The 16,559-nt window shown below is 36.8% G+C and overlaps 1 protein-coding gene across 13 annotated transcripts in view; it reads right to left on the reverse strand.

Annotated features, from left to right (window-relative positions):
* Window positions 1-842: 842 nt before the first annotated feature.
* MAP4K3 (mitogen-activated protein kinase kinase kinase kinase 3) overlaps window positions 843-16,559 on the reverse strand; it is a 192,214-nt gene continuing 176,497 nt past the window's right edge. For 11 of the 13 annotated variants that reach the window (XM_045979494.1, XM_045979492.1, XM_045979488.1 and 8 more), the window contains 6 exons: window positions 12,688-12,859; window positions 9,482-9,550; window positions 9,305-9,397; window positions 5,816-5,886; window positions 2,936-2,991; window positions 843-2,289 (listed from right to left, as the gene is read on the reverse strand). In XM_045979494.1, the coding sequence (XP_045835450.1) occupies window positions 2,202-2,289; window positions 2,936-2,991; window positions 5,816-5,886; window positions 9,305-9,397; window positions 9,482-9,550; window positions 12,688-12,859 (549 nt within the window). In that variant the 3' untranslated portion in view covers window positions 843-2,201. Of the gene's footprint in view, window positions 2,290-2,935; window positions 2,992-5,815; window positions 5,912-9,304; window positions 9,398-9,481; window positions 9,551-12,687; window positions 12,860-13,570; window positions 13,685-16,559 lie in introns of those variants that run through there. The other 2 variants (XR_006815104.1, XM_045979496.1) reach the window with 2 other exon arrangements.

Consider the following 16,559-nt stretch of genomic DNA (forward strand, 5'->3'; position numbering starts at 1 on the left):
TCAACAAATGCCAAGAACAGAATCTTGATGTCTTGATAATCTTTTCTACGAGTCTCTGTTTTTCAGTAAGTCGATGATAATGTTATATTGGCAAAATGTGTTTTTAAAACAGTTGTTACTCAGTCATTAATGCTAAGATCAGTGACAATGTGTTTATTGGGGAAAAGCCATACATATACACAACTGCTATGACAACACCTGATTTCGAAGTCATGTTTTTAGATTAGGAAACTGTTGCAGAGTCAATAAACTACGTAAGTCACAGAGAAGGGTAGTGCACTAGCAGAGGGAGAAACGGTGCCTCATGATCCACCACCCAGTTCTTCTCACCTAATTGTCCCTTTCTTCAGTCTCTAGAACTGCATTCCCCAACACTCTCTTGTTCTTTTCTGTGACCCAGGAGATGGCAAGCTTTTTCTATACAGGGTCAGATGGTAAATATTTAAGGCTCTATAAGCCATACGACTTTCTTGCAACCACTCACCTCTGTCACTATAGTGCAAACACAGCCACAGACAACACATAAATGAGTATGTGGTGTGGTGTTCCAATAAAACTTTATTTACAAAAACAGGCAGTGAGCAGGATTAGGCTGAAGTATGTTTGCCGACACCTGCTCCATTAAGACTATGAATGTTTCACTGATTTTCCTGATCAAAAAGCTGAAGAGTCTATAAAAGATACCCCTTTATGAAACTAAGATGACAGATCAAATAAAAATATGATCTGAGGGACCAGAATGGGTATGTTAAGATTCAATGCAGAATAATTAAAAAATTGTTTTTCTCCTTAATAAATTTTAGTTTTACTCTATACAGAGATTAAGTCAGATGACAAGCTACTGTACAACCGCATGTTAAAAAACATGTTTATTTTACACTATGTACAATCAGAAACATATTTAAAAGCATTATCAATTAAAATAAATGAAGACCATAAATCACAATTTAGTTTGTTTCTAGTGTATATACCCACATTAAAATATAAAGAACATATACCAAAAAAGAGCCAAAGTGTGCATTTTGCTAAAACTTGGTATATACATATTCCATTGGAAAAAAGCAATCAAAAATGACTTTAAACCAAAACTAAGTTCCTGCAATGTGTAGTAACCATTATATTGTTTATATGAGGTAGTAACTAAATTATTTTGGCCATGTGTTAATACTCTAACTCAAAAGAAATATGAAAATGATCATAAAATAAGGCCAACCAAAGTAAAAAATTTCACTATTTCAGAATTTGAACCACTCCCCTGTATGGAATGTTATAGTTCTTCAATGTGATTCTGTGAAATGTTTAGTGTGGGCTCTTTAATAACGCTCATTTATCCTTTGTGCAACTGTAATTCAGATAACTACAGTGTTACATCATGGTACCGCTATTCTGTGATTCAAAATTTTTTTGAAGGTATGTTTTTTAAGCACAGACAAACAATCTTACAGGATTCTGCTTAAATATAAAAAGACCAGTTACTACAACAGGTGGTTAATTGGGTTGTTTCACACATAAAATCACCCAAATACATTTAAAAAAGATGTTGTGGAGCCAAATGCATATTGACAGTGTCACAGCTTACTTTTGTGACTTAATACATCACATATCAATACTTTGTGCAAATATAAACACCAGTGTACTTGCATTAAAATTAAAAACAAGATTATAAAATGATTATAGCCTCCATTACAATTTTGAAAGTTACAAGATTTGTATTCATATTACTAAATTACATATAATAAAAATACAATAGTGTTAAATGTACGGTTTCATTGCCAGCATCCCATTTTATAATACAGCCACACCTAAGAATATACTAAGAAGTCTTAAAATATTAACCCCAATTGCATTTTCATCAACATTTACATCTGTACAGATAAGACACTTACTTGTACATCTCATAAAAGTACATTATCTACATAAATTCTTAGTGTATGTCTTCAGCAATATGAAGTTTCACAGAAAAATACTGCCTGTATGTACAAAGATTACATAACAATGAATTAAGCACTTGTGTGGTTCAATACGCTAAATCTATCCATACCACTTAAAATAAAACTTCTCCCCATCTTGTCTCAGGCCACAATAAATTACAAATGACTGAAGTCCGGTGACAGTGGCTTTGTACAGCCTCAAGCACTTGACGACAACGGTGCAGTCATGCTCGCTTTTTTCTGACAGTAGCTGTCGAGACACAGCCGTCCTCAGTAACTGTTCTCGTGGCCCGCCAGGATGTATAAGTTGCTGTTTGCTGTGGGATTATCAGTTGGCCTACTTTCCAAAACCACGACCCTAAAGGGGACAAACAAACAAAAGTTATTCTTGAAAACTAACATAAGCAGAAACATTTTCCATTGCTTCTTCATTTTATGCCTCTATAAATGCTGTTCAATTTGTGGGTAGAAAATGACTTGCAAATCACTATGACTAAAGAACCAGTTGCAGCTCCACGAAGTACTTTTGCTGCCCACCATCTCCCACGGCTCAGCCAGCGTTGTTCGAAGAGCCAGAGGTGCGGAAAACCTGTATTTGGAATAATTGGGGGGAACTTAATTCTCACAAAATATAGAACAACCTGTTGTTCGAGAATCAGAAAGTATATCAGAATAGAACCCAAAAATTCTATTTGGCACTAAAACCAAAAAGTTTTGTTGTTAGCATATGGTATTTCCTCTTTCTTGAGCTGTAAATCATACTTTAGATAGCACATTTAATGCAAAATAAGTACCGGCAGATCTATATATTCCTGTTACTTAAAAGATCAGGCACAGTCTCAAAGGCTTTATAACTTCCTGACTTGTGAATTCTTTAGTGTGAAAAATACAATGTTGAATATATTACTGTAGAAATTTCAATTCCCTTGAAAAAGAAATCAGTTGCATGCTGGATTTATAAAACGCATTTAGAACTATGTGTTTAATACAACCTCTTTCCATACCTGTCAGATCCAAGCAGTCTGAAAATTCTTGTGTTATCTGAAATTTCTTGTGTTACCTGTTCAATTAAAATATAAACTTAATTTCTGGAATTAAAGGCACAAAATTTTAGATGGGCATTTAATTTGTAACTCTACAGAAAAGAAACATAATTCCTAAGATGAAAATAGATCCCTGCATGACTGTTAGTCTGTTAAGTAAGCACACAGACATATCAGTTTGCTAGTCTAGAAAAAAGGTGCCTAATTTTGAATTAATCAAAAAGAGGAGAGTAGGAAAACTATTTACTTACTAAATTATAGACCTCAAGGGAAAAATGGAAAAGCAAGCACGCAGTCCATTTATTTATCAGAAACTGCTGTCGGTCCTGTTAATGCTGACAGCAAAGCCACTGCAGCAGCAAGCCACTTAGATCTGGTCCTTTTACTTCAAAGGCTGCACTGTAGTATGATGGGACAAACTCAAGACTGGAATTTGAATCCCGGTTCTCCCACTTAGTGGCTAGGACACTGGGCCAAGTAGTAATTTGCTGAAAATGGTTCTGTCTTCTGTGAAACAAGAGGGAAAAGCTCTGCCCTGCACTAGCGTTGTGCAGGGCTCTCAGAAGTAGCAGTGGGTACAATGCCTAGCGAAGGCAGAGCTCAACAGATGACTTTTCTTTCCCGTATCTCCCCCAGTCTCCTGAAATAGTATTTGTTGATGGCAGATATCCTTCAAGAAGTCCTCAGTGTGACCCATTACCAGTTGGGGAGTTAAAGATAAGTCTACAGGAGAAAGAAAAACCCACGATTTGTTGCTTACTGAGTGCAAAACATTCCAAATTATAATGGCAGTAACTTCTCCCCACAATTTTGTAGGCTGAAAAAACAATTTGCTTTCCAAACTAAAAGTATTCTATTAGTATGTCCACAATTAGTTATTCTGGAAGCACCAGCAATTCTCAACCTCTTTCGGAACCCAGCACACCTGAAGAATCCAACCTGCTCACTACAGTAACAGTGGGTCACCATGACTGATTTTCCATGTGTTTTGGGGTTTGCCTATTAGAAGGACACAACGCTTTTGGAGAAGCAGTGTTTAGTAAGGGCTGCCAGAACAGTTTGAAAAAGCCCCTCAGGGGACTCCTGGGTGGCTCAGGGAGGTAAGCATCTGCCTTCGGCTCAGGTCATGATCTCAGTGTCCTGGGATAGAGCCCCATATCGGGCTTTCTGCTCAGTGGGGAGCCTGCTTCCTCCTCTCTCTCTGCCCCTTCACCTGCTTGTGCTCTTTCTGTCTCCCTCAAATAAATACAATCTTTAAAAAAAAAAAAAGAAAAAGCCCCTCAGGTGCTTTTCTGGACTTCTTTTTCTTAAACTGCTCTCTGGTATCTTGCCTATGGTGTCTTTCTTTCTCTGCCTAGTGTTTATTAGTTGTTGACTGTTCTTATCTCCCTGCTCAATTCCCCCAGGTGATTTTAAAACATCTTCCTGAGAAGCCCTCTAGTGGGAATAAGTACTAGAAACCTATTAGCTATGAAGTTTCTTTTCTTTTCTTTAGAGAGTTTATTTTTAAGTAGTTTCTACAACCCAAATGGGGCTCAAACTTACAACCCTGTGGTCAAAGTCACATGCATGCTCTGCTGACTAGCCACCAAGGTGCCCCCCTTTTCCTGAATACCTACTGTAAGCCGGGCATTATGCCGAGCACATTATATGCTTCCTTTCAATTAATCTTAATAACCAATGAAGTAAGTACCATTTTGTTATCCTCAATTCACAAATGGGAAATATAGGCAAGAGAAGTTAAGTGATATGCCATGGCTACGGTTACAAAACAGCAGGGTGGAGACCCAAACCCAGTGTTTCAACTCTGGAACCCATGCTCATGGTCACTCTGCTGTAACGTCCATGTGCTTACAAGAAATACTCTGAGCTTAGAATGACAGTTTAGGACACAAATGAGCGACTTCCTTGCTTGGGACACCTAAGGTTCTCCTTTCCCTCTAATGCTCAAGTGAAAGTTATACTACTGAGGTTGGTTTTGGGAGTCCTGGGAGAATTTCTGATGATTTCACTTGCCTGTGATATTCCTGGGGGCAAGTACCACATCTTGCTCACATTTGTAAGCTCAGCGCTTTCTGGAGGAAATGCTGAGCGGAACTGAATATGTCCTAGGACTTGGGAGCTGGGAGTTAAACTTTTCTTGAAGTTAAATTAAGGTAGGAAGAAATGGGGCAGGGTGCCTGAGTGGCTCAGTCAGAGCCTGACTCTTGGTTTCAGCTCAGGTCATGATCTCAGGGTCATGAGGTCAAGCCCTGTGTTGGGTTCTGCACTCAACTCAGAGTCTGCTTGGGATTGTCTCTCCCTTTGTCCCTCTCCTTCTCATGCTTTCTTTTTCTAAAATTAAAAAAAAAAAAAAAAAAAAAAGAATAAATAAATAAATAAAGTCTTAAACCAATCAGGATATAAATTGGCATGCCTCTACCAAGGTATCTATTATTAAGGGGGGGGGGGTAAAGAATCTTACAAATGTCAAGTGAATCAGGTTAAGAGAGACAGGAGATATAGTGGCTGAAAAGTAATGTGCAATCCTTTACCTATAAGCCCACTCTGGTCATTACTTCTGAAATACAAAGTAGAAAGGTGCCTCAAGACAGAAAGAATCAGCATCTACACTGTTGTCCAAGTGATGTTTTTAATTTATTTATTTGAGAAAGAGACAGAGACCATGAGCAGCAGCAGTTGGATGGGCAGAGGGAGAAGCAGACTCCCTGCTGAGCAGGGAGCAGGAAGTGGGGCTCGATCCCAGAACCCCGAGATCAAGACCTGAGCCAAAGGCAGATGCTTAAACAACTAAGCCATCCAGGCAACCCTAATGTACACAATTTTTAAAAGATTACTTACCTCATTAGATCTAAAACTTCTACCTTGCATTCCATGTTTCCAGAAAGCTAGCACACTGTCTTGTAGGCAAACTAGCAGGCAAGAACAGCTCAGTTACTGTTAATAGTACAAAAGTTCAACCAATAAGCATCATTTTGTCCCTCTATCTTGGATAGTAATACTTCATTTAATAACTAATGTCAGCTATTCCATATTTACATGGCCTCTTTATTTTTGAAATTTAAAACATACATACACCAGATAGACTTTATTCACCTTTTAGGCAAGAAAAAAGAAAATTCTTCAAAAATAGTTTTGTTTATTAAAATTTTTGTTTTGATAAAATGGAAATATTTGAAATAAGATATTTTAAATATATAGAAAAATATGAAAATAGCACAGAAACCTACGTATCCACTACGTTAACTATCAAATCTTAACATTTTACCATATTTGCCTTTTGTTTTAAATAAAACCAAATACAGCTGGCATCCATTTACAACCCCCTGTAATCCCATTCCAGTCCTTCCTTCCTCCCTGACAGAACTATTATAAATTTGGTGCCTGCCATTCTCATGCCTGTTTTTATTATTACTACAGAATATCTAACTTTATACTGAATGTTTCCAACTTTCATACATGTGATCTGATGAACATTTAAGTAGTCTAGTTTTTTGTTATTACCATCTATAATAAACATTCTGTGCCTCTTTTTGAATACATGTGCAAAATTTTCTAATTCTAGAAAAAGAATTACTGGGACACAGGCATATATACTTAATAAAAATATTAGTTTTGCTTTTAATATTTACATATTTAAATACACATTTTTGTGTGTATCCAGTGAGGAAAACATCCAATTTTGTTTCCTGCAGATAACCAATTGTACCAGCATCATTTGCTGAACGTCTACCATTTTCCACTGACATATTATGCTGTGAATTTCCATTTACATGTAGGCGCATTTCTGAGCCTTCTCTTCTAGAGCCACTGTTCTATTTATTTATCCCTGTGTTGATCTCACACTGTCTTAATCACTATGGTTTTGTCTAAGTTTCAATACTGAGGAGGGCACGTATTTATTTATTTTACTATTTATTTTATTATTCTTGGCCTTTGGTTCTTCCATTAAATTTTCAGATAAGTTTATCAAGTGGCACAAAACATCTGTGTGGTTTAACTTATAAAGAACTGAAACCTTTCTTGTAGTCTGTCTATCCATGGACATGGTATGGTTCTTCATTTGTTCTTTTATGTTTTTAAACAATAATTTGAAATATCCTAGATAACGGTTTTAAACATGTTTGGATTACCTTTATTTCCACATATTTTATTGTCATTGTCAATGAGATCTTTTTTCCTATCAAAAATTTCATAATTTCTGGCACACTTGAAAAGCTATTCATTTGTGTTAGTCAGATCCAGCAACTCCAAATTCTCCTACTGGTTCAGTAGTTTACTTAGAGAGCTATATATTCTATACAGATAATTGTACTATTGGCAAAAAAGGATCTTTTACTTTTTTCTTTCTAATCCTCATACTTTCCTTTTCTTATCTTGTCTTTTCTTATAAGATGATGTTGAAATGTGAGGACAGCAGGTATTCTTATCTTGTTCTTGACTTTAATGGGAGAGTTTGACCACTGAAGCATGTATATTTTTTAATAACCTTTGCTAGATGAAGATTTCCTTGTATTTCTAATCTTCCAAGAAGCTGTTTTTTTCTTAAATCATGAATAACTTGGATTCTTTCTGTGTTGTGTATTTACTGAAAAATTATGTGACCTTTTACTTTGAAATGTAATGTGTTATATTACATAAAAAATTTTCTGATGCTGAATGAACCATCCTTGCTTTCCTGAGATAAAGTCTATTATTTGATGATGTGGAATTCTAATTGCTAGTACTTCGTTTAAATTTTTTCAAAATCTATTTTCATGAGACTGGATAATTTTGTTTTCTGTACTCATCTTGCTTGACTTTAAGTATCAGTGCTAAACACTAATTTGTTCAATAATCTGAAACAGTTCATACAGGATAGGGAACCTCTCTCTTTTTCAAGGGTGGATAAAAATCTCCTATAAAGCCATCAGGCTTTAGTGTGGAGAGTCTTGGTTACTAGGCACCTCAAGCAAGGAATCTGGTTCCCATATCCTATGGGATACTTTTAGTTTTCTTTATCACCAGGATCCCAGCATGTCTGTTGGCTTTAGGCCTGCATACTGCTTAGAGTTTCTGTTCTTTGTCTTGCTATTTGGCCCTGGTTATGTGTTTTTAAGCATGGATTCCTTTCTAACATCTTGAAGAGATTTCCCTCATTATTACCATCAGTATTTGCTTGCTGGCAGAGAGACATTCTAGTTGGAGGAGAGAGTAAAAACAGACCCAGGATTAAAATAAATGAAATATCTGCCCTTGGCCCTACCCTCGACCAACGTATATAGGTGCAAGTATCTTTCCCTGATAATGAAGACCAAAAAAATTGTGTCTAGTTAAATACTGAATTAGCTCTCATTCATTTTCTCAGCACGATCTCATATATGATCATTCTTACCTAATTCTTCTGGAATCTAATCATTTTAGAATACTGATTCTGTATGAAATCCTTTTTTATTTTTATTTATTTATTTATTTTTAAAAAAGATTTTGTTTATTTATTTGACAGAGGGAGAGATCACAAGTAGGCAGAGAGGCAGGCAGAGAGAGGAGGAAGCAGGCTCCCTGCTGAGCAGAGAGCCCGATACGGGGCTTGATCCCAGGACCCTGGGATCATGGTCCGAGTCGAAGGCAGAGACTTAACCCACTGAGCCACACCGGCGCCCCTGAAATCCTTTTTAAGAAAATACTTTAGTCAAACAAAATGTGAGAATGCCAGAGAGATTCCATGATCTCCTTATGGAGACGCCTAAAATGCTCTGATCAGCAGATACAATAGCAAAAATACAAGAGAATACCATAAATCCTAAATTTTAAAGTACTTATAGGGAAACTCTACAGGAGTTCGGAGGAAATGAGAATTCATAACTGTGTTATGAAAAATAAGATTTACTTATTTCTTTTTTGAAATGTCAGATCTCGGGGCACCTGGGTGTCTCAGTGGGTTAAAGCCTCTGTCTTTGGCTCAGGTCATGATCTCCCGGTTCTGAAATCAAGCCCTGCATCAGCCTCTCTGCTCAGCAGAGAGCCTACTTTCCTTCCTCGCTCTGCCTGCCTCTCTGCCTACTTGTGATCTCTGTCAAATAAATAAATAAAATCTTTAAAAAAAAAAGAGAGAAAGAAATGTCAGATCTCTAAGGAGGGTACCATTAACTACAGATTATATCAGTTATTAACCTATTTCACAGAATGTATAAAGTGAAGACCGCTACTAACCTCATATTCATTATATTCTGTATGTAAAAAAAAATGTGTCCTTAGTAATATCTTTCTATAATTTCAGATAATTATCAGGTAAATTATTTTAAGCAGCTCTTCCTGTAATCAAACAAGAAATACAAAACTTTCACCTACCTATTGATTCAATCTGGAAATCAAAGGTGAGTTCAGATGATAATTTTCTGCTAGATTTTAATCTTCCTTGAAGATTTACTATTTTTATACAACCTAAAGAAGGTGGGGGAAAAGTCACTCAGAAACCAAGATTTAAAAAAACACGTTAAAATAAGATGCTCATAAATAAAAACTTACAGTCCAAGCATACAAGAATGGTATCTCTCTCCAGCTGGGTAACATGAGTAACGCTTGTCTGTGGGCTATCTGTAACACAAACAAACTCAATGAACTTATACATAAAATAACACTGAAAGCACAGAGATGTAAAAACAAGAATTCTGAACATCACTGAATTGGAAATAGGTTTAAATTTTTAGTTATACGTGTGCAGTGGTTGAGCAAGGCTGCTTGGGTCTAAACTCCAATGTGGCGCTAAATGAAGTGGGCACTCGGTGGAGGGCTGACCGTTGTAACCGTTGTCCTTCCTACTGGTGATGTCATTATTTCCATTACTTTGTGAAATCAGGAGTCTAATCTTCCACATTATGGTTATGAACGATTTCTGCTTTTAAGCTCAGAAGGCCAGGAACTAGGATTTGTCCATCACTGTATCGAAGTGCCCAGCACTACATGCAATAAATACTTATTGAGTGAATGAATGAGAGTCAAACAAATTATTTCAAGTACAAATGAATTAAAACTGAAGTATTTTGAGAAGTGTGAAGTATTACCAAAATGCAAAGAGGCATTATTGTAATGATTTATCAAAGTTCTTACAAATTGAGAATACTTAAATGATTTGCCATAAAGTGAAAAGTAGGATATCCCAAACTTCGTATGAACATCAAAACTGAAATTGCTGAGCTATAGGCCTTTGTTTCTGGCCTTGTATTTCCTGCAGAATGAGTCTGATAATCTATAGTCTACTGTTTTCTACTTCCCATAGTGTTTAGTCTTAGGCCATCCCAGCAAGGACTGTCATATTTCAGATGTTCAAATGTGTTTTAGACCTGGTACTTCTGTAACCAACCAGGGCTGAAAGAACACGGAATAGGCCTCCTGCAAATCCGATCTTTGTAGCTCTTATACACATGGTGAAAATTAACAATATGAACATATATATACAATCTACTTCAGTTCAGGAAGCCAGTGTAGTATTACCAGAGAGAAAGTCAATAAAATGAGTTTTTACTAACTGCTTGTATCACTTAGTTACCAAACACTGGAATTATCTAGAGATCTTTAACAAATACTGATGCCTACTTGCCACCTCTAGATCTTCCTATTTAATTGGAGGTGTGTATGACTTGAGGCATCAGAAAGTTTTAAAAGCTTCCAAAGGTAGATTCTAACTGCAGCAGAGTTTAAGAAACAACTGGCTTAGAATTTCATATAATTCTAAAGTCTAACTATACTTTCTCTTTCACTCAATTTTTATCACATCATCTCAAAACAAGAGATGAGTTATACTTATCATTTTTAACCTCTAATAAAGGGATTTCCTTACATTAAGAGAATGAAATAAAAAGTTCCAAAGAAGGAAGGTACCCACAGCTGCATAAAATTCTTTTGCATAGAGATTAAGCCCTTCATTTAACAATTAGTAGAAAAGGATTTAAAATTAAAATGCTCAGGAGAAATGCATTAACTGAAACTCACTAACGCTTAAGTACCAGTCAGCCAACAATGCCTTCCTAATAAATAGGAAAGAGATCAGGAAAGCAGGAGTGCACCCGCTGTCTGAGAGGGAAGATGGGTGTCTAAGGGAGAATACAGTACAATTTGGGGGAGCTACAGAAGCCACATATGTTGCCAGAGGCCAACCATGTTTCCCTTCAACAATGTATCCTTAAAAGAAAGCTCTGTCAAGTGTCCTGGGCTTCAGTAAGTCATGTAATTGTTTCTAGGTTTTTGTAAATGTGTTTGTGATTTTTTTCACTGCCAAAAAATCCTCAACACTTAGTTTCTTTCCTTCTGTGAACATTCAGGTTTCAACAAACTCCTGAAAAATCAGTATTTATTGCCAAACTGGCTTCTTAATATTTCTCTAAGAACCCAAAGACTCTGACAAAGGGCCTCTGCAAAAGCTTTAAAAACTGCCTTTTAGGGGCACCTGGGTGGCTTGGTCAGTTAAGCGTGACTCTTGGTTTTGGCTCAGGCCATGATCTCAGGTCATGAGATTGAGCCCTATGTCGGGCTCTGCACTGCACACAGCGCCCAGTTAAAATTTTCCCTAACCTCCCCTGTCCCTCTTGACCCTTGCCCCTCCCCCCAATTCTCTAAATACATAAAAAGTGCCTTCTAAAACAGCCACTATTTATAGCAAAACATTGTACAATGTTATTCTTTTTTTTTGAGATTTTATTTATTTACTTGTCAGAGAGAGGGAGGGAGAGAGAGCGAGCGAGCACAGGCAGAGTGGCAGGCAGAGGCAGAGGGAGAAGCAGGCTCCCCGCTGAGCAAGGAACCCAATGTGGGACTCGATCCCAGGATGCTGGGATCATGACCTGAGCCGAAGGCAGCCGCCTAACCAACTGAGCCACCCAGGCGTCCCTGTACAATGTTATTTTTAAGGGAAATATATCAAAAAGAGCTCCATAATAAGCACAGTGCTTTAAACATTAAGAAAAAAGAAAAGATTGTTCAGGTCACTTTTTTTAAAGTGTAAAAGTTCAATCAGACTTATTTACCATGAAACACAAGTTTTATTAATGTACTGACTACAACAAAATTGAAGGTTTCAACTATCACCAAATTTCTGTAAAAAGCTCATTAATTGGAAATATTTCCTAAGATACTATGAAGGAAAGATCTACTATGCAACTGGACAACACAGGTCAAATTATTTTCAAGTACCCTCTAATATTTCAGAAATCGCTGTTTAGTTATAATTTATATCCTAGTTGTAAATCAATAAACATTTATTAAAGTTATTGCATAGTACCCGTGTATCAATTACAGAGGTAAAATGGAAAATAAATGATACTCAATGTAGTTTTTCCTTTTATTTCAATCAACTTTTCTAGGCCTGGACGTATGTGTATATGTGTAGTTCTCAAAGTGTGGCTGCTGTATCAACTCCATCAGTGCTACCTGGGAACACACAGAAATGAAAATTCATGGGTCCCACTCCAGAGCAGGTGAATGAAGGGCTCTGGCAGTGGGGGCCAACAAGCCTCTGGGTGATTCCGAAGCACACTCAGGTTGGGGGGACACATGATGTTTCAAATGCTTCAAACAAATTCGCTATTTTAAAGCAAGCCATCTTCTCTTTTTCCAGTTTAATAAGTTATTCTAGATTGGATTTTTATGCACTGTTTTTGCCTAATAAGAGATATGGTAAATTTATTACTTATAAAATCAAATATGTTGGCCTTAATAATTCAGTAAAAATCACAAACCTGATTCTGTAAACCACGAAGAGGTAGAGTTTGGATTGACTGTTTCAAATCGAACCACTTGGTTGAAGTCTCTCCCCCTACTGACACCAACACAGACTAAAGGGTACTCCTGCTCCGGGACTACCAGCATCTCAAACATTCTAAGTGGACACGGTATGGGAAAATCTATGTGCTGGAGAGAGAAACGAAAGTATCTTAAACAAAGGAAAATAAAAGCCAAATAATTTCATGAGAACACTATTAAGAATTTTTAGCTCTATGAAAATATAGAACATAACTCTCTACTACAAAGATTGCTTTTTGTCATAGAAACTTTGGATATGCAGAAAAACTAGCACCGTAAATCTTTTTTAAGTAAAAAAATCACATCATTTTAAGACATTAGGGCTGGAAGGAAACTTACAAATCACCTGTTCAACCCTCACTTTTCAGAGGTGGAAACAGAGACCCAGAAATTTGGTGACTGACCTAGCACTGCCCACCCCTTTGTGGCAGAGCCTTCTGCTGCCCAATTTGACGCGCTTGTTATTCTCCATCTTCTTATCCAACCAAGCAAACATGGGTCAGAGCGCTGAAATGCTAATTAGCAAGCAGCACTCCTCTTGGAAGTGGACAGAAAAAAACCACAAATGAGAGAAATTTAGCCTTATAGCTCAAGTGACTATTCACGAACTCAGTTACAAAGTAAACAATTTTAATTTCACACAACTTCAAAATTATTTTTATATTGCTACGAGGGGACTAAATAAGTTCATATTTTGTAAATTTAGAAAAATAGATGGAGACCATTAACATCATCAGTGATCAGGAAATTAAACGACGAGAGACTATATATATCCACCCGAATGACTAAAATGAAATGACTGACAATAACAAGTGTTACCAGGAGAGGAGCAGCCGAATGCTCACGAGGTGACTGGAGCATGACCTACACGGTGCAGCCACACAGGTTAACTACATTATCTGTTCCCATTGAAGATACGCATTCCTCTGGGCCCTGCAATAATGCTCTGGTTATACGTTCTAGACAGTATGAGTGTGCATGTGGATAGAAGGCATATGCAGAAATGTTCACAGCAGTACTGTTCAAATGACAAAAAAGTGGAAGTAACCCAAATGCCCATCAACAGTAGACAGATAAAATGACGGCATATTCAGCATATTCACACAATGGGAACTTAGAGCGATGAAAATGAATGACTACAGCTGTATCCCAACAACGACACAAACATGATGCCAGACACGAATGAATACATACTTTATGATTCCACTTACATGCTGTCGAAAAATCAAGTAAAATTAACTCTAATGTTTAGGGGTGCGTGCTTATACAGTAAAAATGGAAAGTAAGGGAGCTGACTTGGCGGGGGGGATCATGGGGTGTTCTGAGCTGCTAGCAATATTCTTCACAGTAAAAAGTTGTTTTTCCAAAAAATATCAAGTCTTATACATACTTTAATAAGCCCGCTGTTAATATATTTATATTTTGTTGTTCTTATAAATGGGCTGTATTTTCATTTTATTTCCCAAACGGTTAGCATTATTCGTATTTAATAAAGCTACTGAATTTATTCTCTAATCTAGCAACTTGTAAATTCTAAAGATAATGAAGTCTGGAACAAAGAAACAGGTGAATTGGGGCTACCATAACTACTATTCTCAGAGTGTTAGAAAATACAATGTGGTCCTCGCACCTAGAAGGTGAAGCTCTCTGTGCGCCTGCTGCTCCCATCCATATCCCCTCCTTCCCTGGGACTGCCAGACCACCTCCATCCCATGGCTATAGACACTTCTCATCAAACCCCCTCTCTAGAAGCTCTTCTATTACCTGGGGAATAGGCTTTGCCTAAAATCAGTCAGATTTTTAATAAGGCAAAATATTTAAAATAATTCTCTTTGAAATGTGATAAGAGCAGTAAAGCAGGAAACAATGCCTCTGTTTAACTTTTTTTGTCAGCAAATAAGAAAACCAAGAGATTGTGAATAATTCTATTTAGCTTCTAATACTGTATTGTTAAGTCATTAACAGAAGAGAACTCCTGTCTAAGAGCTCTAAATCCAATTACTAATGGTGTTGGTCCTTGAGGCCAATGACTATATTTTATTTTTGTCTCTGTAGTTAAAAAGCACTGTGCTTGGTTTGTAATAAATACATAATTGTTTGCTGGCAAGGTCTTTAATTTCCAACTTTTACTTTTGATGAAAATGTAGTCTAATGAAGCAAAAACTGTCAAAAATGTCATTAAGAGGAAGGAAGACTACAGAAAGGATAAAAATGTTTTTGAACATATCTTATAAGACTGTAGAATAGAAACATCATAAACACTAGTCACAATAAAGTCAAATACAGAAACAAAATACCCACAATATCTTGAAGAGAGAGACAGGGGAAGGAGAATTGGGTTAAGATTCGGGGTAAGAGCCTACAGAGAGCTCGGGGAGTTTAAGAAAAATGGGAAGGTGGGAAGTCTTGAGGGAGACTGTATTCTAAGTCAATTATAGTATCTTAGAACACTAGCAACAGGCCTCATTAAATTAGTCAGAGCCAGGCTACCCTGGACTACAGAAGTCGTGGAAAAGAGAAGATGTGGATGGGTAATTTTTATGCTCCCCATGTCTTCTAAGTATATATTTTCTCCTGCGTGTTCTTCATACCTAAAATTCCTTTAACAGAGAAAAGGGTCTTCCGTTATGTTAGGATAAGTGGTATAACATATCAGGTAACACAAAAAATTCATTCATCCTTAGGTTTAATCAGACTGTATCTCTGAACACTGATAGAGTGAAACTATTTTTCATTCCGACAGAGGTTAGGAATGAAAGGAATAGAGAGGATATATCTAAAATAGACTAAAGGGGTAAAGGTAGGAAGAAGACAGGGAACGGAAGGGTTGCAGAAAAATCAAACGGCGTGCCCTTGACCACTCCCATCTAGGAGAAGGTGTGCTTTTGTCAAAAAGGCAAGAACAAAGAGGAGCTAAGAACAAAACAGTTTTTTGCCATAAATGGGCTGTATCCAGAAGTTTTGCTTTAAACAGTTTATATGGTTACTTACTTTTCCCCTTCAGCTTTTGGTTTAAACAATTTTTGTTTCAGTGATTTGTGGCAATAGCACCTCAATGGTTCAAATCTCTTGAAGCTATTTTTCCATTTCTTTACCCTACTTAATGTTGAGGTTAATAAATAGTGGTATGAAATTAAAACCAGATTCCTTAGTCACTTGTAGAAATTTAAATAATAGGAATCCAATACTTTAAATACCTTAATGCTGTATTATAAAATTTAGGAAGAATCCACTCCAATTATATTCTGACCCCAAGTTCCAGGGAGATCTCAAATGCTCAGGAAATAAGACTATTTAATTTATATTAAACAGCAAAGAAATCAGCTTTAAAAAATTCGTTTGGTATTTCCCTGGTGTGAGTGAACCATTTTATTAGTTTTTCCTCCAATTTTAAGTTACAACTGAGTAATATTAACTATTTTAAAGAATATTCGTTAATTAAAAATTCTAGAGAAATTTACGTGTACACACACAAAAAAAACCCCAAAACAACCCACACATGGGAAGGCCTGGGCAAATAAACAGTTAAGCACAGAACTCAAATAAATAAGTTCCCTTTCTTTATGGTTATCCCTAGTCCTGTTAGGCCAAATGCCAACCTGTAGGTTGTTCCTCTGTGATGGAGTGGGTCAACCAGAGAATATATTTAAACAACACCACACTGCTTCTTCACACCTCCTGTTCTGGACACAAGACTGTCTGTGAAAGGCTATTTCTCACTCCTACTGCCATTTTCCTGAACTACTTCTCTAGTCTCTTTTAAAACTTCTATCTGGCCAACTGATTCCCTTACAATCAGGCAGCTTTT

This window comes from Meles meles, chromosome 15 (assembly GCF_922984935.1).
Source record: "Meles meles chromosome 15, mMelMel3.1 paternal haplotype, whole genome shotgun sequence".
In the NCBI taxonomy this organism is placed as follows: domain Eukaryota; kingdom Metazoa; phylum Chordata; class Mammalia; order Carnivora; family Mustelidae; genus Meles; species Meles meles.